This window comes from Chrysemys picta, chromosome 15 (genome assembly GCF_011386835.1).
Source record: "Chrysemys picta bellii isolate R12L10 chromosome 15, ASM1138683v2, whole genome shotgun sequence".
Classification (NCBI taxonomy): domain Eukaryota; kingdom Metazoa; phylum Chordata; order Testudines; family Emydidae; genus Chrysemys; species Chrysemys picta.
The window spans coordinates 18,359,591-18,380,496 of NC_088805.1; the positions used below are offsets into that span (position 1 = coordinate 18,359,591).

A 20,906-nucleotide genomic window follows, 5' to 3' on the forward strand; every position below is an offset into this window, starting at 1 on the left:
CAGCAAACAATTCTCTCCAATGTGGAGAAATATTCTGCTTCTTCCCATGGGAATAAGTGCAGCTGTCCAGTTGGACCTGGCAGATCTTGCAGGCACATTTCTCCGGGGTAGGACAAGCTCTTTTCACCTTTGTGAGTTGGATTTGAAGCCTACGGCCACCAGGGAAAGGAATGGATTCATACATAACCCATTTTATGTTGCTATGAGAAGATAACTTTTCTGTGGTCATTTGAGGTGTTAGGTCTGATAGGGAGGAAAAATCAAATGCACAATTGCAAAATGGGGACTATAACCATCTAGGTGGTAGTACTGCTGAAAAGGATCTGGGGGTTATAGTGGACCACAAACTGAATGAGTCGTCAGTGTGATGCAGCTGCAAAAAGGCTAATCCGATTCTGGGATGTATTAACAGGAGTGTTGTATGCAAGAAACAAGAGGTAATTGTCCCACTCTGCTCTGCACTGGTGAGGCCTCAGCAGGAGTGTTGTGTCCAGTTATGGGCACCACAATTTAGGAAGGATGTGGACAGATTGGAAAGAGTCCAGAGGATAAAAATGATGATAGGTTTAGAAAACATGACCTATGAGGAAAGGTTGAAAAAACTGCATGTTTAGTGTTGAGAAGAGATGACTGAGGGGCGACATAAGTCTTCCAATATGTTAAGGGCTGTTTATAAAGAGGACCGTGATCAGTTGTTCTCCAAGTTCACTGAAGGTAGGACAAAAAGTAATGGGCTTAATCTGCAGCAAGAGAGATTTAGGTTAGATATTAGGAAAAACTTTCTAACTATAAGACTAGTTAAGCTATGGAATAGGTTTCTAGAGGACATCGTGGAGTCCCCATCATTGAAAGCTTTTAAAAACAAATTGGGCAAACCACTTTCAAGGATAGTCTAGGTTTACTTGGTCCTGCCACAGTGCAGGGGGCTGGACTCGATGACTTCTCAAGGTCCCTTCCAACCCTACATTTCTGTGGTTCTATGATTGGATGTCAGGAAACCTCAGTGGTTGCAGAAAATTGAGTATTTAATAGGGCATGTTACAATAATTATTGTATTTTTTTCAGTCTTCTCAGAACTTGCTCTGAGATTTATTTTCTTAGTAATTGTTTTAAAAGCTTTTAAAAATGGACTCTGGGGTTTTAGTAATCCATGTTTGAGTAAACTGCATTTATCATAATATTTAGTTTCATGCATTTGAATAAATGATTGATAAGCAGGGCATTTTTAATCTCAGCTTGCAGTTGGGGTTTTTTTTGTAGACAGTTTTTCAAAAGCCTGGAATTAATTAAATTAAATGACTTTATTTTCCCAGAGTTTGTTATTAATCCCAATGGGAAGTCTGAAGTTTGCATACTGCATGAATATATGCAGCGAGTCCTAAAGGTCCGCCCTGTTTACAATTTCTTTGAATGTGGTAAGTCTGCATGAATTCTAACTTCAGCACAATACTTTTGTTCAGTGATACTTATTTTAATGGTTGGGTATTCTGAAAAGCAGCAAGAAATGGAGACTTTCCTACTAAGCATCTTGAGAGTATACTGTAGGCCAAATTCTAGTTTGTACAACAAAAGTAGCATAATCTTCTGCCTCCTTTTACCTCTCCCTTACCCAGGTGTATGTGTGCACTACAAAAGCAGTGTTACTATGTACCTCTGAGCTGGAAAAATACTCTGAAATGAAAACTGATTTAGGTAATTTATTAATTTGACTTTCATCTAAAAGGAAGCCCCATTGAAATGTGGTAATGATAACTTTTACTGTCTGACACTATTAGTCATAAGGGTAGAGTTTGATTATTTTACTCACGTCACTTAGTACCCAGAAGATTTGATTTGCTGGTAATTTAATAGCATGTCATGCAGTATTATTGAACTGACTAGTGTTAAAAGAATACTTTTTAAAAAATAAACACAAATTGTTTCCAAAATGGCTTTATACTAAAGTTAATGTAGACCTTTTAATTAGGAAATGCTTCTTAAGGTGCATCTGTACAGGGATAAAAGACCTGCGGAACAACTGTGGCTGGCCTGGGTCAACTGACTCACATTCATGGCGCTCAGGCTGTGGGCTGAAAAATTGTTGTGTAGATATTTGGGCTCCAGCCAAAGCCCAAACATCTACACAGCAATTTTTTAGCCTGTAGCTTGAGCCACATGAACCTGAATCAACTGACCCAGACCAACTGTGGGTTTTTTATCCCTGTGTCGACATACCTTTAGAATTGTAAGGTTTCGCTTAATATATTATATATTATGTTACACACAGCACACACTTATGCTGGGATAGCCTTAGTAACTTTGAAAAATTAATTTGAGTTTTATTGCTCACAAAAATTAGATTGACTTTGACTAGTCAAAGTTCAAATATCTTCATTACAGCTCTCGCATTTCATGCTGAAGTTGATTGGTATCAGTCTTGTCATTATGGCCTGGGGTTCCTCCATAAAACTGGTAAAATTATAATTGTATACATACAAATTGATCCCTGAAAATATGTGACTGGATACTGAAAATGACCACTGTCATGTGGTAAATGGATCTATACTTAGTGGCCGTTAACCCCTCAGGCAGTTGCTGGAATTATAATTTTGTTTTTTCCAATATGGAGAGGAAAAAATAAAGTTGGTTAGGTATAGATTATAAAGTTTCCATCCAGTTAATAAGAATAGAAAGAGTGTAAAGATTAACTATATGCTTCCCAAAATGGATGGAATGAATTCTGTAGGTGGCTGACTGGCTGAGTTCCTATTGGAATTATTATTTCACAGCTCCTGGGATTTCATTATATTGTATAATTAGTGACGGTATTGGCGTGCCAGGAGCATTTTTTGCATGGGCATCTTATTTTATAATTTTAAATCTAAATAAGTACATGGGGGGAAAAAAGCATCAAATTACCCTAAGGTGATGGACCATATCCTAATAGCTCCTGGCTGAGTCTTTAAACTTCCTGCTGTCATATGAGAGGCTCCCAGTTGAACAAAGATCCAGGGGAGCAACTGTCCTTAGTATTCAACCTTAGAGATAAGGGTTGGGGTTGAATGAGTTAAATTACATTATCTAACAAATGCAACCTAAAAATGACACACAATTAGCAGATCACAATTTATTATACCAAAACCATCTACCTCTTCTGCAGATATCTTCCAGGTTTTCCTTGCTCCAGTCAGCCTTACCCAAAAGCATACATGACTTCCTCTCCTCTGCTTTTATCCATTTCATCACATGTATATTGGAGAAAGAACTCATGTCCTTCCAGCTGTGTGGTGGGCACATAAACAAGCCATTCAGCTGCTAGATCATGTTTGTTGAAATAAGACCCTTTTCTTCTCTCACCCATTGTGTTAATCCTATTGGATTTACATTGCAGTATCAGATTATAAAATTTAAGATCTGATATTCAGCATCCAGGTAACAAATAAAGTGTAATTATGTTTTACAATTTGGGAGCTCTAGTTCTTCAAAAAGCACTTTGATACTATGCTTCACTATAAAATGCTTAGTTTTTGTGTTAGAACACTCTGTGACTCCAAAACATCTGGAATTAAAACCTTAATGTTGACAGAAATTCCAAAAAAAAAAAATTGCTCACAATGTAATACAATTACAGTACTTTAATTTTGAACAAGTACATGAGATAGTGATGATTTCATGGTTGAGATGTCCCTACTGAGAAAAGATTCATATGTTTTGTATAGAAATGGGTGAGCAGTGATTGCTATTCTCTAGAGCAGGGATTCTCAGACTTCATTGCACGGTGACCTCCTTCTGACAACAAAAAATACTATGTGACACGGTGGGAGCGAAGCCTGAGCCTGCCCAAGCCCCACCACCCCAGGTAGGGGGACCATAGCGCAAGCCTCACTGCCCCTGGTGGGGGAGAGGGGGGCAAAGTCAAAGCCCAAGGGCCCCACCGCCCAGGGCTGAAGCCCAAGGGTTTCAGCTTTGGCCCCGGGCGATGGGGCTTGGGCTTTGGCCCTGAGCCCCAGCGAGTCTAAGCCAGCCTTGGCAACCTCATTAAAATGGGGTCACGACCCACAGTTTGAGAACCCCTGCAAGGAAGAACAGTTATTTTTCAGATCTCTTGAGGTTCAGATGAAGGAGAAAACAAATACCCAAGTATGGGGCATTCTCGTATTCTTGATGGTTTTATTTTTAGTGTATGTTTTTAATATGTGTTTATATTTAAAAGATTGGAATTTTGAAAAGCTTTTCTTTCCCACATTAAGAGAACCCAAGTGAGCCTTTTGGAGCCTCAGTGATTATTGATGGAGTGACTTATGGGGCAGGAACTGCAAGCAGCAAAAAACTCGCCAAGAATAAAGCTGGTAACATACATACTTCCTAAGTACCAGCCATTGAATTGCTATGCTTGCCTGCTTGTACCTCTGCTTTGGAGATGATTGGTTAACAGCAATGAGTAGGATTAAATTAAGCTTTTTTCAATACTCTATTGAGAGATGTATTTGTGTATATTTTTTTGGTAGAAAATGGTTAACAATTGATCTGGGGAGCACTATTAAATTTACAGTGAATCCTGTCTCAAGCAACTAACTGTGGGATTTAGAAACCCTGGATAAATGTCAGACACTAACATAAATACTAATCTTGGATCTTTAATCCGCAGATATGAAGTAATTCTCTATTTCTAGAAAATCCATATGATTTCATGAGATTTAAGATCATAAAGGGTGAACATATAAATGTGAAAGGTAAAATATAATTACCCAATTCTTGGCCTTCTGTGAAATTCTCTGGTCATTTTGATCTTTTTGCTTGGTAATAAAAGCAGTCTTGCTTGGTAGTGTAAGCCATATGGAACTTAGTCTTTGGAAACTGGAATAATACCATTTGCTCCTTTATTTGCTTTCAGTTGTTTAAGATGTTGACTCTGTTCAGTAATAAATCTCTGCATGCTCTGGGGCATGGATACCTTAGAACTTTGTACCCATCCCTAGATTTGAATGTTTTGGAGGCCTGCTGCTTTCAAACTCTGGTTTAAGGGCTCAGCATAAAGACCAGGTATATTTTAAAGAGTGCCTAAGTGATTTAGGAACCTAAGGCCTTGGCTACACTTTGAAGCCATACCAACTTTAGAGCTATACCAACAAATCCTCCTAATGCAGATGCAGTTATACGAGCAAAATATGCTTTTGTTAATACAGCTTAGACTGGTTTGGCAAATGAAATAAGCTATACTTGCAAGAGCACTTTTTGCTGGTATCACTGCACCTGTACTTGGGCCTTTTCTGGCATTGCTATCGTAAAAGCATCACACTTCTAACCATCATAGCTGGCAAAATCTTTTAAGTGTAGACCTGGCCTTAGTCCTGTTGACTGTCAGTGGAACTTGGTCTTCTATGTCACTTTTGAAAATAGAACTTAAGCACTTTTGAAAGTGTTTAATCTTGTGACTCAGGCTTTTGCCAGCAGCAATTGTTCAGGGGTGAGTGTACAGCTTAATAGTGATGAGTCTTTCAATGTTGACTCAGTCAGTAAGCTTAAATACACTTCCTTAAATAAGTCAATGTTCAGAGAGACTGTACTTATAAATTAATAAATTGTATGCCACATAGAGGCTTGGAAGGATTCGATTTTTATTGGTAAATGTCAATTTCACCGTACATGCACAAACCAACTAAGAAAATTTCCATCGATGATAAAAATTTACATATAGAAAGTTAAAAAAATGCTGCTTGAGAACTTCTTAGAGTTTGATTTAAGGATATTTACTTTGTATCTTTGGATGTGATGTTGACAATTCGTCTGTTAACGGTTATAAAGCTTTAACTCTTTGAATCTGTATGTCTACAGACAATTATTTAATGACAGAGCTCTCTATAGTTACTAACAACTGTGGACATTTAAATGGATAAAAATGGGAAAAATGCTTTAAAAATAAACATTCATATTATCTATATTGAAATTATTCTAAAAAAATATCCAATTCCACCAAGCCTCATTCCAACGTAGAACGCAGTTTACTTATCTGTGAACTGCAGCTCTGAGAATCTTTCATTCTAGAACAGCAGCCCCCAAACTTTTGAGGGTTGTGCCTCCCCCCCCCCCCCCCTTACCCCTGTCTGCAGCCCCTTGGGGCCAGGGCCGTGGCTCGGGGGTGGAGGAGGGGATGCGGACAGGGGTAAAGGGGCCAAGGCTGGGACTGGGACTGAGGCTGGGGGCAGAGCCACAGCCAGGGTGCAGGGGCGGGAGCCAGGTACGCGGCTGGAGGCAGGACCGGGGCAGAGTTGGGGGTGGGGAAGGGATGGGATGGGTGGCGCTTCCTTCCCATCCCTGTGGGGGCTAGCCTGGGCCCTGCCACTCCCCGCATCCCATGGTCCTCTGCGTCCTCTAGGGGGGCATGCCCCACACTTTGAGGACCTCTGTTCTAGAAAGAAGTGATGTTTCCTTGTCATAAACATATCTTTGTATATAGTAAATGTAACCAAGACATTAAATTGTTTCCCACAGCCCGAGCTACACTGGAAATCCTCATTCCTGACTTTGTTAAACAGACCTCTGAGGAAAAGCCCAAAGACAGTGAAGAACTTGAGGTATAAATTAACTTGACCTTCTGATATAAAATATCTTAATTTAAAAAGCATTAGATGCCAAAAGGCAGAGGATATGTGAATGCTGACTACATAGTGGTAGTATCAATTTCCCATTCAGATGGAAGATTTAGTTTAAAGGCTTGAAATTTGTAGTAACTACCTAGTAGTCAAAAAGTGATAAAGAGGGTGGAGGGTTCTTTCTAGCAAGATCCATCATCAATACCTTGTGGGAAATGCAGATCTCTCCGAGCCTTGGCTGCTGGGATTTCTACCACAGTATTGTCTTTAGAGCCTGCTTGGTGGGGGGAAAAGGAGACCTCTGATCTTCTTTCATATCAGTTCTGATACATTTTGAAGTTTACCCCAAATCTGCTTCAGCTGCCAAAAATGACAAAGTTGGCGGGTTTATTCCTTTGACCAGAGTCTCCTGGTTGATACAAAACAAAGCAGGTCTCTGTTACTCAATCCCCTCCCTAGTCTCCATTTTGTGAGGCTTTCCTTACCTGTGAGTAACTTTTAGTGCTGCCTCTGGTATTGCTCATAAATTTCCTGAGCAGCATCATGAAGCTGACATTCTTGACAATTTTACTGCTGTACACAAGCCTCTGAATAACAGATGTGAAATTTCAACATTGGTTCATTTAAGCGAAGCAGTAGCAAAATGGCAAATTGAAGCCATTAGTTTGCCGACTTCATAAGACAACACAGAATCCTCTTAAATTTGTTTCACATTTGGAAGGCTGTCAATGAAAACTTAAATTCTGCAGAAATTGATGACTTGGCTCTGATTGGGATTTGTCATGGGGAATCGGATTTTTCCAGCCCTGAACAGGACAGTATTTTGTTTGGTTGTATGTTTTGTTTTGTTTTCTCCTTCAGCATTACAAAGTGCTGTTCTAATTACTGAAGGAGAATCCCTCATGTTTCCAGGAAGAAACTGTCAATACTTGTGATTTTTCTTATATTATCAAATAGCTGGTGCTTGGAATTGGGGGGGGGGGGGGGGGAGGAATCCAGTCTAATACTACCGTGGTAAACAAATTTTGGGTGAGAGGGTCTTAGTAGGGATGAGGTCTTTTTTTCCTTGTCCTCTTGATGATTTGTGAAAATGATAGTTATTAATATGTTTGACTTTTTTCACATGCTTAGAGTTGCTGAAAAACACCTTGGATAAATAAACTGTGTAGAAACTTCAGAAAGAGACCAGATTTCAGTTGCAAAGTCTATTTTGTCCCTTAACTCTCCCAATTAGCCCTATCCACGGGGTTCAAGCCCAGCCCATGGAAGTGCAAGCAACCGCACAAATAAAAATTTACATAAAACCTTTGAATAGTAGCTTAGAGGTAGATCACTATTTAGACTTGGCTATTTTAACCAGTACAGCATTGGAAGCAACTTCTTGTGGATTAACTAGTCCAGGAGTTTCCAAACTCTTTCAGTGTAGACCATTGCTTGATAGAGAGAGATTGTTATGACTCCTTTTTAGGCATAATTGCAAAACAACATTGTGGCAACTACAGCAATTGCTTGCAACAATATGATTAAATTAGAATATTTAATGTATCTTTTAATGTGATCAAAGGTTAATCACTGTCTAATTTTGCTCTTAAATTCATTTCCCCTCAAATTTGTTTTTCTTCCCCTGCCTTTTTCCCTGTTTCCTGGGTCTCCTGTCACTTGCATATATATACTGCCCAGCCACTTGATTTTCAATTGCTTTACTAGAAATTGTTGGCCTGCCGTGGGTCCCGTGCATAATTCCTCATATGCTAGTGGTTCCATTCCCTGAGGCTGGATCCAGTTTGCACTCTTTCTTGTTTTTAGCAGTTTCTGCAAGCCTCCAAGCTCTTCATTGCAAAGAGCACCTCAAATATCTGTAGAAATAGCTGAAAACAAGGAGAGCCAGCTCTTCATGGACCACCAGAGAGTGCTGATGGCCCACATGTTTGGGAGTCACTGTTCCAGTCTACAAAAACAACAAGGAGTCTGGTGGCACCTTAAAGACTAACAGATTTATTTGGGCATAAGCTTTCGTGAGTTAAAACCTCACTTCTTCGGATGCATCCGAAGAAGTGAGGTTTTAACTCACGAAAGCTTATGCCCAAATAAATCTGTTAGTCTTTAAGGTGCCACACCAGACTCCTTGTTGTTTTTGTAGATACAGACTAACACGGCTACCCCCTGATACTGTTCTAGTCTGCCCTTCTATATCATTCCTGGTGGGATTGAGCTCATTAGTCTTAAACTATCCCTAAAAAATGTTTGTCCAGTCTTGAAATAATCGGCATCAGATACTGATTTAGAATAAGACCAGGATTCACACTAGAAGGAACACTTTGCTGGAGTTTTCTGAGCCTGAACTCTCTGGACTTGTTCATATAATAGAAAATGGATAGTAGCTCTTCACTTTAAGAGGCTAATAAATCTCCAACCTCAAGCTGAAACTTTGGGCTACAAACCCGAAATCGTGGAAAGTATTAGAAAGGTGGTTTGGAGGAATGACACCAGGGCTATTTGATTAAAGTAGAGAAAATATTATTTTAAATTTAAATATCTGCCTAATTGAATACTTTCAATAAATACACAGTAAATCATGAGTGGAAATTAAAAAAGTCATTATTGAGCCCTTTGTTTTTGCCCTGAAAAACCCTAAACAGAACTGGCTACCTAGAAAGAGAAACTAAGACAACACCACTCTGCAGATTGAAGTAATAAGTATGGGAGTTGGGGAAGCTTTTATTTTACTATGGCGGACAGCCCAAAGATTTTTTTTTTAAAATGTAATATAAGAGCATTAAATCACAGTTGAGAGTTTCATTGTATTAGGCAACAATGTTTTCATTTTATATGAAATTCCAATAAGTAGAACTGAGAATTACATGTTTTGTGGAACTGGAGGAGCTTAAAAGAATAAGGTCAGAAGCTCTTTCTAATATACAGTAGAGGAACGAGTACATTTTTCTCATTGTATATTGGAATGTGAAGGAAATGGTCTGTAGCATTGCTTGCTAAAATAGAGCCAACGCAGTAATTCTGATAATCGAGATCTAATGTGCAGTTTAAAATGCTCTGTGATGAAAAATATAAAACGTAATTTGTTTACAAATGTAAATATAGAAGAAATTGAGAAGTAGGAGACTATCAATTTTGTGCTTGCTTGACCCGTAGCTGAAGAACATCTCTCAATTCTTTTGTAGTATTTTAACCATATCAGTATTGAGGACTCACGGGTATATGAACTGACCAGTAAAGCTGGACTGTTGTCTCCATATCAGATTCTCCATGAGTGCCTTAAAAGGTAGGATCACATCATAACCATGCTAAAAAAGTTACTGAGGGACAAATTCTGCTGTTTGTTAGATGCACTAAAGTGGGAAGGGTACAAGAGTCCCTCTGTTCCTTTCTTCATCTACTCCTATTGTGGCACCAGCAGGACGGTATGCCTTCCCAGCACTTGTGAATATCCGTGTGGCTGCCCACTTACTCTGCCTGCTATGACCCTACGGAGACATGAACTGCTGTTTAGCTATGGTTTGCACCAGTGTATATACTGCAGCATTGTGCCTTGCTGCTCCCCCTTTGTAAGGGTAGGATCTGGTCCTTAGAATTTTGTATTTATTTTTGTCTGTCACTTGAGAGGCGGTAATGTTGATTTTTTGCAAAGCAGTACAGTCAAGTTACTGGCACAGAAAATGAGACTCCCTGTTAGCTTGCTTAATTTTTAATTGAAATGTACTGTACTTTAAGTCCAGATTCAATTATGTTGACCTCACATTGTTCAGTTCAGTTTGTCTTTCTATGCAACTTACTTGGTTGACCCTTACAATATTGAGTTTTTGTGCTTAAGAAACCATGGAATGGGTGACACATCTATCAAGTTTGAAGTGATTCCTGGTAAAAATCAGAAGAGTGAATATGTCATGACTTGTGGCAAGCACACAGTGCGAGGCTGGTGTAAGTACTGTTCTTGGTTTTACTTCCTGTGCTTGCTTACAAATTCTTCTTCTTTTTCCTGCCTTCCTCAACACTTATCTTGCATGAGTATTTTGTTGGTTCATGCTTATTCCATCCTTCAGTGTACACATCTTGAAGAGAATTAGGAATATATTAGTTCATTGATTCCCTTAATGTAGTTTTTATGTATACACATACATAATGTTCTAGTGTGATGATTGTGTGTTGGTTATCATTTGTACAGGTAAGAACAAGAGAGTTGGGAAACAACTAGCTTCTCAGAAAATCCTACAGCTCCTGCACCCGCATGTGAAAAACTGGGGCTCTTTATTGCGTATGTATGGTAGAGAGAATAGCAAGATGGTCAAACAGGTAAACAGGATTTTGTGGTTGTTTTGTAACCTACCCTGTAAAAAGTTGCTTTTTTCTGTTGTGATACTGAGCAGTTAAAAATGATAAAAACAAAAACTCCTCATTCCCTTCCTTTTCTTGGCATAGCTTTCTAGCCCTAACACTCTTATTCATCGCATGTTACTTATCTATATTGATAAGTAACCCTAAAGGATATTCTGCTTTCTGAATTAATTGACTCTTGCTATCGTCATGACATAAGGTCAGCACTCTTTTAGAGATGCAACCTTTTTCTCAAGCTCACGTGTTTGCTATAGGCTAAAATGGTAAAACCAATTTTTAGCAACTAATACACAGTTGAGTCGTTGCATGTACCTTTTCATTTAAAGGGGGGTGGGGGGAAGAAAATCTACCATGCTTAAATTCTGAAAGGTGTGACTATTTTAAAAAATACACGAGACTCTGCTTTAACGTTTTCTTTTTCTGCTACAACTTACGGTCCTATTGTGCAGGAAACCTCTGATAAAAGTGTGATAGAACTTCAGCAGTATGCCAAAAAGAACAAGCCAAATCTACACATCCTGAACAAGTTACAGGAAGAAATGAAAAAGTTGGCACAAGAAAGGGTGAGTACATACTGCAGACTTCTTAAAACATGTTAAAATTGTATTGTAGGGCCACAACAAAGTTAGTTTATTTTTAGTGTTCTGAATCTGTTTTCTGCAGTACCTTAGTGAAGGCTAGACACCTCAAAATTGGAATTTTACTGCTGGAGGAATTCTGCGCCACTGCATGCATGCAGAATTCCTATCCCCTGCAGATTTCTTTGCTTCCCTGGAGAAAAATGATTTCTGACGGGGAAGTAGAGAGAAGAGCGGTCATGTGCCCCTGCTGGCATGTTGTTTTGGGCGCCCAGAGCAGCCAGCAGAAAGGTAAATTGTGGGGGGGGAGTCTAGGGATGCCTCAGTCGATGGCTCCTACCCTGCACTGAGCTGCTAGTCCCAGCTGGGCTGTGGCGGGGGGGCGGGGGATTTCCCAGGTCAGACTCCCTCCCCACCCCCAGTTGCAGGAAGCTCCAGACCCCCCCCCCCTTTCCGCCCCCATTGCTCCTCAGCTGCGGGGAGAGGGGGTCACTAATGGGAGGTGCTCCTCCGTCCACCCAGTCCCTGTGCATTTGAACATCCTTCCCACCCAGACCCCCTGCTGAGCCTCCCAGCACCCTGATCTCCCCCTCCCCCCCCGCGCCCCACCAAGCCTTACCCCCTGCATCTGCCCCCCCTTGCACCCAGACTACCCCCCGCCCTCAAACCTGCACCCTGACAAGCCCCACCCCCTCCCATATCTGGACCAACCTGACAAGCCCCCCCCACCCTGCTGAGCCCTACTCCCTAAGCACCTGGGCCCCCCTGCTGAGCCCCAAGCTCCTTCACATGGACCCCCCCCCGCACAGTCCTATTCCCCTTGAATCCCCCCAAAAGCCCCTGTGCATCCAGCCCCCCTTCCCCCTCCCCCCCACACACAGATTGCCCCATGCAGAACCCTCTCACCCCACACCTGTATTCTTTCCACACTAAGCCCCTCCACACTTGGATCTTGCTGGGCTGAGCCAGCCTGCCTGCCCACACCTGGATTGGGGGCCAGGGCTGGGTGTGCGTGCGTGCGTGCAAGACTCACTGTCCCTTTTGCTACCTATCTTGGTGTGCCTGGCATTGTGGGGCAAGGCTCCGGGGTGTTTCTGGGGCAGGCCTGACCATTGCGCTGGGTCAGGTGTGAGTGCAGCCTCACTGCCGAGTCTGTGTCTGGGTGAGGGGCCAGAAGGGTGATTTTCCTCCTCTGTGCATCCAGTGACGTGTGCTCCTCACTGCCATGCTGGAGCTTCCACATTTATTTATTGACAAATAAAATGTGCAGAATTTTTAATGTTTTGGTGCAGAATTCCCTCAGGAGCAACATTTTTCCCTTTTAATTAAATTCTATTGTAGCTACCAGATTTTTTTATCATTAGCTAAAGTAGTCATTTGCATCATTTGAATTCATCATGTCAAACTTAATTGATTTTTTGCCACTAGAACTAATTAGTTGCTCAGTTTTTAAAAAAAAACAAACTTGTTTTAACCTTGGGATTTTTTTACTTTTTGTTTCTTTAAAGGAGGAAACTCGAAAGAAACCCAAGATGACAATAGTAGAATCAGCTCAGCCTGGTAGTGAACCTCTGTGTACTGTTGATGTGTGACCAGAAAACTTACAAGTGGGGAGCAATAAAAAATGGAGAAACTACTTTCAACAATTATTTAAGAATCTATTTGCTGCAGAATGCAAGATAACTTTACAATCCCGGCTGCTTCAGTTATGCATTGTTCTTTTGCATCATCAGGGCAATATTACTTTTTTTTACCTCCGGAGATATGTATGTTTAAATGATTGATCATAAAGATCTCTACTTGGGCAAATGCACAGAGGATAGGCATGTTCACACAGGATACATTTAAGCTAGCACTTTTTCCTTGAAAGTCATCCATGTTGTCTTGAATGGATGTGTTTAAGGATCAAATTCAGAAAATCTATGTACAGGTTGAAGCTGATATATTATATATAAATTTTTATATATACACACTCTTGTATGAACATGCCTAAAATTATTTTTGTGAAAAGTTTTGTTGCATTTCAGCACATAATAATATGCACTGATAAGACACTTTGACAGATTCATGAAAAAGTGATGAGCGATGTTCCTAATGTCATAGGATTAGGCCAGTAATGCCGTTTTTATTTTGTGTACTGCCAGGCTAAGGTTGGTTTGGTTTAAATTTTTTTTTTTTTTTAACTTGAAAAGAACAAGTGTACCTGGTAGTGTTAAGAGCAACAAGTTGGATATCCCAAATTGTTGGGCTTTATTTTAAAGGAAAAGTTATGATTGTTTACAAACCAATTGGAAGGGAAAATATTTGGCCCTCTATTTCAGTGTTTCCCAACCAGTGTGTCGTGGAATTTTTTGAAAAACGACACGTGAGAATGGGCTGGGGGAACTGCTGTCTGATTGGCAGTATGCCTCACTATCCCACCTTCTCCAAGGATCGAGCAACCAATCAGAACTCAGTCTCCCTCTCCTTCCCTCCTGCAGCTGCTTATCTGGGTGGCAGTGGGAAGAATCCCTGGAGCTAGAGATGTGCCATGGCAGAGAAAAGGTTGGGAATCACTGCAATTTGATATAAACTGCAATTAACTTAGCCACTTGAGAGGCTATCTGCAGAGCTTGAAGGAGAAATATAACTGAAGACTGTTCTGAAATATATTTCCAGTGCATTGTTTAAAGAAGCTCCACCCTAACTCCCCTGTAATATAGTAATTTTAATTTGTTTGGTGTCTGGCCACATGTTACTTGTTTGTTTAGTTAAGTTTTAGATAACTTGCTTCATTAAATGAAAGATTTTGAAAACAATTTCTTCTTGTGGCCTGGCCTTTGGAAATGCTAAATTAACTGATTGCAGCTATCTTACTTTTTTTTTAAGTTGTTACTGGCTTTTTACTTACGTTTTTCTTCAAATGCTAAAAAACTTTACTTCTGCAATGGAAATTAGAACGTAGATTTGGGATACAACATAGAAAAAAGACTAGAATAAGACCTTAATAGAGTGTACTGATTAAGATGAAAAAGGACATGAATATGCAAGCATTTTTGAAATACAATCTTAGAAAACGGGCAGTACTTACTGTGTCTGCTGATGCTTTAATAAGTTATGCACAAAAGAAATATTTTGGTTGTAGTGAAAGCACTGCTTTTCCCCTTTATTTAGGGTTTTTACTTTTATTGGCTAATGCAGTAAATTTCTCAGATTTGAAGGGGGAACCATTTTGTGCTTAAAAGAAGGCGGTGTGGGAATGGAATGGCAAGAAGCCAGTTTGGTGGTAGGGGTCCAATGACTTATCCAAGAGTTGATATTTTATGCTCCCCAAATAATTGGTGGGACAGAGAGATACAGTTCTTAATCCTTATAAATGCTGCAGGTCTGGTACTTGTCTGGACAGCTATCATTCTTGAAATCTGAGTACAGCATACTGCGATATACTGACTGATTGTGTGCCAACTGGATTTTAACACCTTTAATATCAGCCCTGCTATTTTGGAAATTAGAAAACTTAAGTTTTTGATCCCAAGCTAAAGTTCTGTAATTTATTGCTTCTGATATGAGATCAGTCTCACCTGTTTCTGTATTTGCATTGTTATAAGTGATATGCTCAGAGGTGTCCGCAAATAAGAACTCACCCAATCTTCATTATCATATTCAGCTTTTGAGTTCTGTGAATTATAATCTGTTTTCAGTACAGAAGGATAGGTGGAGGATGATGCATTATTTTTAAAAGTGACCTATCTAAAAAGTACTGCCTCTGCTTATTTTCTTTTAATATAGCTTTAATCTCCATCTTTCGAAAGATGTGTAACATTGGTGCAGTACTTACAAGCAGTAGTTGCTGCTTCTCTCTGACTTTGATGAAGACAGGGCTTATATCTTTGCCTAAATGTATTACTGTGTAAGTAGGTGTTATTTCAGTTTGTGTGTTTTCTAGCAGAAAAATCTGTCCTTGGCCAATACTGTAAAAGACAAATCATCCCTGTGGATCTTTGTCCAAAATCAGAATGTCAATATTTTGCAGGCCACCTGCAGATTATCCATAGATGCCTCATTTAGGAATTTGTTTTTATTGTGTTCTAAGAGGATTGCTGTATTGAGCATTTTGCTTTAGTCTTACCTCAATCTGCTACTATCTGAATCGTAAGGTGACCATTGCCCTTAAATAAAACATCTAGATAGTTCATTGTGAACCAAAGCCTCACATATTATGCATTCTTTAAAAGGATGGTATTAGACCTTGCTGCAGCCTTTAACTGGAGAGTTGTCCAGAAAATAAAGCGCAATAACCTGCTGGAACAAACAACTTAACTGCTGTTTATTGTCATTGTGAAGTATTCTTGTGTTTTAATGTTTACTATTGTTTGGAGTGTAACAGTCTTGCATTTGCACATAAGCACGAGCTGCTGTGATAGAGGATAGGTCATTGCATTAATTTCAGCTTCTGCATGAACACTAAGGTGTGATTCAAGATGTACCCGAAATTTGTCTTGTAACTGTGTGTTTTTTAGGTAACCAGCTGTAAAGGTTTAGATCTTGATTGTATGAATGCATAAAGCAAAACTACTGCTTTTGTCACTGATCTTTGTTCCTTATCCTCCCCCTTATCCTAGGAAAGGTGGGTATTTTTATGGGGATGGAATGTATTAATAAGAACTGTTCCATTCTTTGGGAATTAGACCTATTCTGCTTTGCATATTATGTGCTTCTTGACAGAAGTGTGGTGTATTGACTTTAAGGGTTAAATTAGCGTGCATTCAAATCTTTATGGTACTGAATGAAAAATTACTGTGACTTCCAGTGAAATAGTCAGATGCTACCTATTTAAACACAAGTCATTCAGCTTTAAATATTTATTAAACAAGAGGTAAAGTAGTTGGGTTCCCAGATGCTTGACATGGCTCTGTTATGCATAAAAACTCTTGCTGTTGTATGTAAACTCCCTAGGACACTGTTAGGCTTTACATACAATGCACACTTGTAACATCTAAGTATTCTTTCTTTAAAAGCTTGATTACATCCTACACATGCACTATATTTTGGTTCTGGAGCAAAGTTCACAAAGGTAATTGCCTTGTCAAACTTCCTGGGGGAAGAATTTTAGATTAAGTATCGGGAAAAGTCCAAGAACTAATGCCATTCTCAACAAAATAAAAGGTGAACAGTATTCTGATGTGTATTTGAGAAGGGAAAAGTGAATAATGCATTCTTAGGAGCCCAAGTAGATAACAATGGTTGCTGTATGAATTGTATTGAGTGCAGTTGCTTGATGCCAGTGCTAAATTGGTACAACTATAAAGCCTCATTTTCACTGAGCCTCTGCTTTGCTTTTTTTTCTGCACAATCATATAAGCCTTTGTGTTTGGTCTTTGAGTACTACATGTGTATTTTTTTCAGACAATTAGTTTTAAGCAATAAAGTTTGATATTACATTATAAAAATGCTAATTTGTTGGACTAATATTGTCGTGTTTTGATGGGAACCCTCTCCTTGAGCTGTCTCCCACCTGCTCTTTTGAAATTAACTGAAGTCTACTTTTGTTATGCAAATATCAGTACCTCTTACCATTTATTTTTAGCTGGTGTAACATGTTGACTTACATTTTCATGGTAAAACCAGCCCCTTTTCATAAAAATGAAAACCCTTTAGCCAGGCACACTAATGAGATATTCAAGTGTTTATTCATGGCTAGGTGCGTGCGCACCCATGTGCAGAGTCAGAGATTTTTGCCTTAGCGGTATCCATAGGGTCGTCAGTAGCCCCCTACGGAGTGCCACGTTCATGCGTCAGTATATTTAGACGATACCGGCCCTACACCCTCTCAGTTCCTTCTTACCATGATGGTTGGTCAGAGCACCTTCCCCTTGCCTCGCAAGTGGATAGCAGTTTTCTCTCTCATCATTCGGTTTGGACTACCTTCTCCATCTCAAGTTCATGACATGATAGTCCATTTTTTAAAGGGTCTAGAGCAACTCTTCCCCCCCCACATCCATGACCCCATCCCTTGGGACCTACAGCTCCTGGGTCCCCCCCTTTGAGCTTTTGGCTTCCTGCTCCCATCTTCTACTCTCCTGGAAGGTTTCTTTCTCGGTGGCAATAACATCTGCCCACAGGGTCTCTGAGATTAGGGCACTTACCTCAGAGCCGCCCTATACAGTCTTCTACCAGGAGAAGGTCCAACAGCAACCACACCTGGCTTTCCTGCCCAAGGTAGTTTGTTTCATACAAGCCAGGACACATACTCACCTGTCTTTCCAAAACCTCATAGGTCAGAAGAAGAGCATAAATTCCACTCTCTGGATGTCAGGAGAATGCTAGCCTTTTACATGGAAAGGACCAAGCCGTTCCATAAGTTCACACAGTTGTTCATCATGGTGGTGGACAGGATGAAAGGTCTTCCAATGTCCACCCAGAGATTTCCATCATAGATCATCACCTACATTCATTTCTGCTATGATCTAGCAAAAGTGCCTCCACTGGCGATTGTAACCACCCACTCAACCACGGTGCAAGCCTAGATGGCAGCCTTCCTGGCCCAAGTGCCAATTCAAGATATCTGCATGGCCACTACCTGGTCATCCATCCACACACTTACATCCCATTATGCACTTACCCAACAGGCTTGTAAGCCACAGGACTGTGAACTCCAAGCCCACCTCCAGGGATACTGCTTGTGAGTCACCTAGAATGGAATCGACATGAGCAAGTACTTGAAGAAAAAATGGTTGCCTATCTTTTTGTACTGTTCTTTGAGATGTGTTGCTCAGGTCCATTCCATTTCCTGCCCTTTAGGTGGGGTTGTCAGCAAGAAGGAACTGAGGGCGCAGGGCTAGCAACACCTAAATATACCGATGTATGAGCACGGCACTCCAGAGGGTGCCACTGACAACCCTACAGATACCGCTAAGGCAAAAATATGACTGTGCACATGGATGCACACACACAGATCTGTTGTTCATGTCAATTCCATTCTAAGACCAACAGTTACGGAAGTTAGGTAACTTCCCCCCCCCCCCATCCCAAATCAGAGATGAGGTTTAGTGCAGTGGCAGTATCGTAGCCAATGAGGTTAATCCAAGGTGCAATTATTGCTAATTGAAAACTTTTCCCTGATTATTTATTGATGGAGAAGTTCCACACAACCTGAAACCCTGTCCCTGCATAAATCATTACATCCCCTCTTTTGTATTCTGTATGTAAATGTATAAGACTACTTCAGTAACAAATGTGTAAGCTTTAGGATAAGTTGCCTGTATTAGATTTCTTCAATTGAGAAATTACTTCACAAGTTGATAAATCCATTTTTACTAAGTTATTGAAGTTTCCATTTCTTGCATTCTGGACTTGGCTTGAAGTAACACTACCCCTCTTGATGTGCTTTGAATGGCTTGTTCAGTATATAGAGAAGTTTTAATGTTACTGATCAGCTCACTGAAAATAGCTTGATGCAGAGGATCTAGTGAAACACTAGCTCTGAAAAAGAATAGTTCATGTGGGCTCTTTACTTGAGTTCATAGGTAGTGTTCTGTCTAGCATCACTGGAGTCCTGGTCCACAACTGAGGGCTCCTAGGTGCTATGGAAATACAATTGTACTGCTTTAAATCCCCAGTCACCTAATTGAGCTCCTGTGTATCAGTGGAGGGAATTATAAGGGGGGGGAAGATAGACAGCACATTCATTCTGACAGTGCAGCTACTGCAACAGTGAAAGGTGTTCAACAGTGCAGGGGTGAAATCCTGGCCTGATTAGTGAGTGGGAGTTTACCTAGTGTCTTTATAAACAGTGTTATGTTCAGGTGCAGTGAACGTTGAAAGGTAGCATGAATTCCTTGTTTAATGTAGTCAGGTCAACTAATTCCACATGGGAGAAGCAGCTACTACTCCTGGGGCAATTCTGTACCTTTGTCAAAACACAATATCATGCCTGTTTCAATTATTTTGGTAATTTATTTCAAAATACTTGTCCAAGCATGTCTAACAATACACATGACAAAAATGATTCCCCTGGGAGTAGAGAGTTAAAGAAATCCCTACCACAAGCCACTTCCTGTTATGCTTTTGTCAGGTGCCTCAGTCTGGGTGTGTCACATGTGCCAGCTGTGCACATCTTGTGGGGGAAGGAACTGCCCCTTCAGTCTTGTAGTCAATTGTGGGTTTTTTTCCCCACCTTGGACCCCTGGAGTTACCATATTTCAAGTTTCCAAATAGAAGATAATGTGAGGGGGAACTAGAGGGGTGCATGTACTGGGAGATGGTAGTTAGGGGTACTGGAGGGGACTGCACAGGGCCCCTGGCCTAGAAACCTGCACTCCCCCCCTCCCCCCAAAGCCACAAGCTCCATGTAGCTGTTACTGCCCCACCAGGCAGAGATGACCCATACCTGCTGCTGGGGGGAGGGACCCAACAATTTTTAAAGGTTTGTGCCTCTCCTGGAAAGCAGCAACCCCACCCTGCAAATCCCAGCTGTTGCTCCTGCCTCTCCCTGGAGGATGCAGCTTGCTGGCTCCAAAAGCTGCCATGCAGGGAGGAGGCCCAGCCACACCACCTGCCTGATCAGGGCCAGCAAACCCAGGAACCACAGCCTGCCCATGCTTCCCATGCAGCCACACTGCAATTGGGCTCTGCTGGGTTCCACTGTTCCTAGCAGTGGCCACCAGCCCTGCACTGCTAATTCTGCAGGTGGAAGAAAATGGAATTCTGCACAGAACATTAATTCTGTAAGCTATGCTCTGAGTCAGATAAAACTTCCATATAGTCTAAGTATGCCTAAGAAAGCTCACATTACAGTACTTTGGGCTGAAGGTGCTGGAAGAATAATTAACCACAGTAAGGTCCATAGTTCCAGTCCTATCCTAACCTTATACCCATGTATAAATTAATCTGCTGTGGAAGTTAACTCTGCTGTCATCTTCCTCCAACATCTCTGGAAGAGTATTTTCTTGTACATTTGTCTTGTTCTGAATCTTTCCTCTTTTTGAAACAGGAATGGGGTAGCACTGAGTCCAGTCCTATTTTCACTTTATCACAGAACAGGAAAATCTCTCCCCCTTAGAAGTTGTATTGGATCTCAAACATCAGGTTATCAGTTTGGCTCAGAACAATTACACTCAGGGAGGGTGATCCTTCTACTTAAAGGGGCAACCCATTGTCTACACCAAAACCCCAGAACAGAGGTCCATTTTCTACTAGAAGTATGTAAGCTTTATGTATTTTTCAGATTACAAGCAGGAGCTTAGACTAAGTCTTTGCTACTGGGAGAGAGATTCTATGTACCAGAGCAGCTTGAAAGTCTTTTTACAATAGTAACTAAAAATCAGGCTTGCTTTAATGCAGGTTTATAATCCACTATTATTTGCAACTGCCAACTCAAACCTCTCTTCAATTCAAACCAACATCCAGGCTAAGGAAAACTCAACAG

General features: G+C 40.7%; 1 protein-coding gene and 1 pseudogene across 4 annotated transcripts in view; both read left to right on the top strand.

The window, feature by feature from the left end:
• Positions 1-16,929, top strand: part of DGCR8 (DGCR8 microprocessor complex subunit) — a 43,420-nt gene extending 26,491 nt beyond the window's left edge. For 3 of the 4 annotated variants that reach the window (XM_005295004.3, XM_005295005.3, XM_065568482.1), the window contains exons 7-14: positions 1,314-1,415; positions 4,230-4,328; positions 6,472-6,554; positions 9,752-9,852; positions 10,402-10,508; positions 10,753-10,880; positions 11,372-11,485; positions 13,009-16,929. In XM_005295004.3, coding sequence (XP_005295061.2) covers positions 1,314-1,415; positions 4,230-4,328; positions 6,472-6,554; positions 9,752-9,852; positions 10,402-10,508; positions 10,753-10,880; positions 11,372-11,485; positions 13,009-13,092 — 818 coding nt within the window. In that variant the 3' untranslated portion in view covers positions 13,093-16,929. Of the gene's footprint in view, positions 1-1,313; positions 1,416-4,229; positions 4,329-6,471; positions 6,555-9,751; positions 9,853-10,401; positions 10,509-10,752; positions 10,885-11,371; positions 11,486-13,008 lie in introns of those variants that run through there. The other variant, XM_042852585.2, reaches the window with a different exon arrangement.
• A 1,593-nt stretch (positions 16,930-18,522) lies between these two features.
• Positions 18,523-18,709, top strand: LOC112060012 (U4 spliceosomal RNA; annotated as a pseudogene).
• Positions 18,710-20,906: the final 2,197 nt, after the last annotated feature.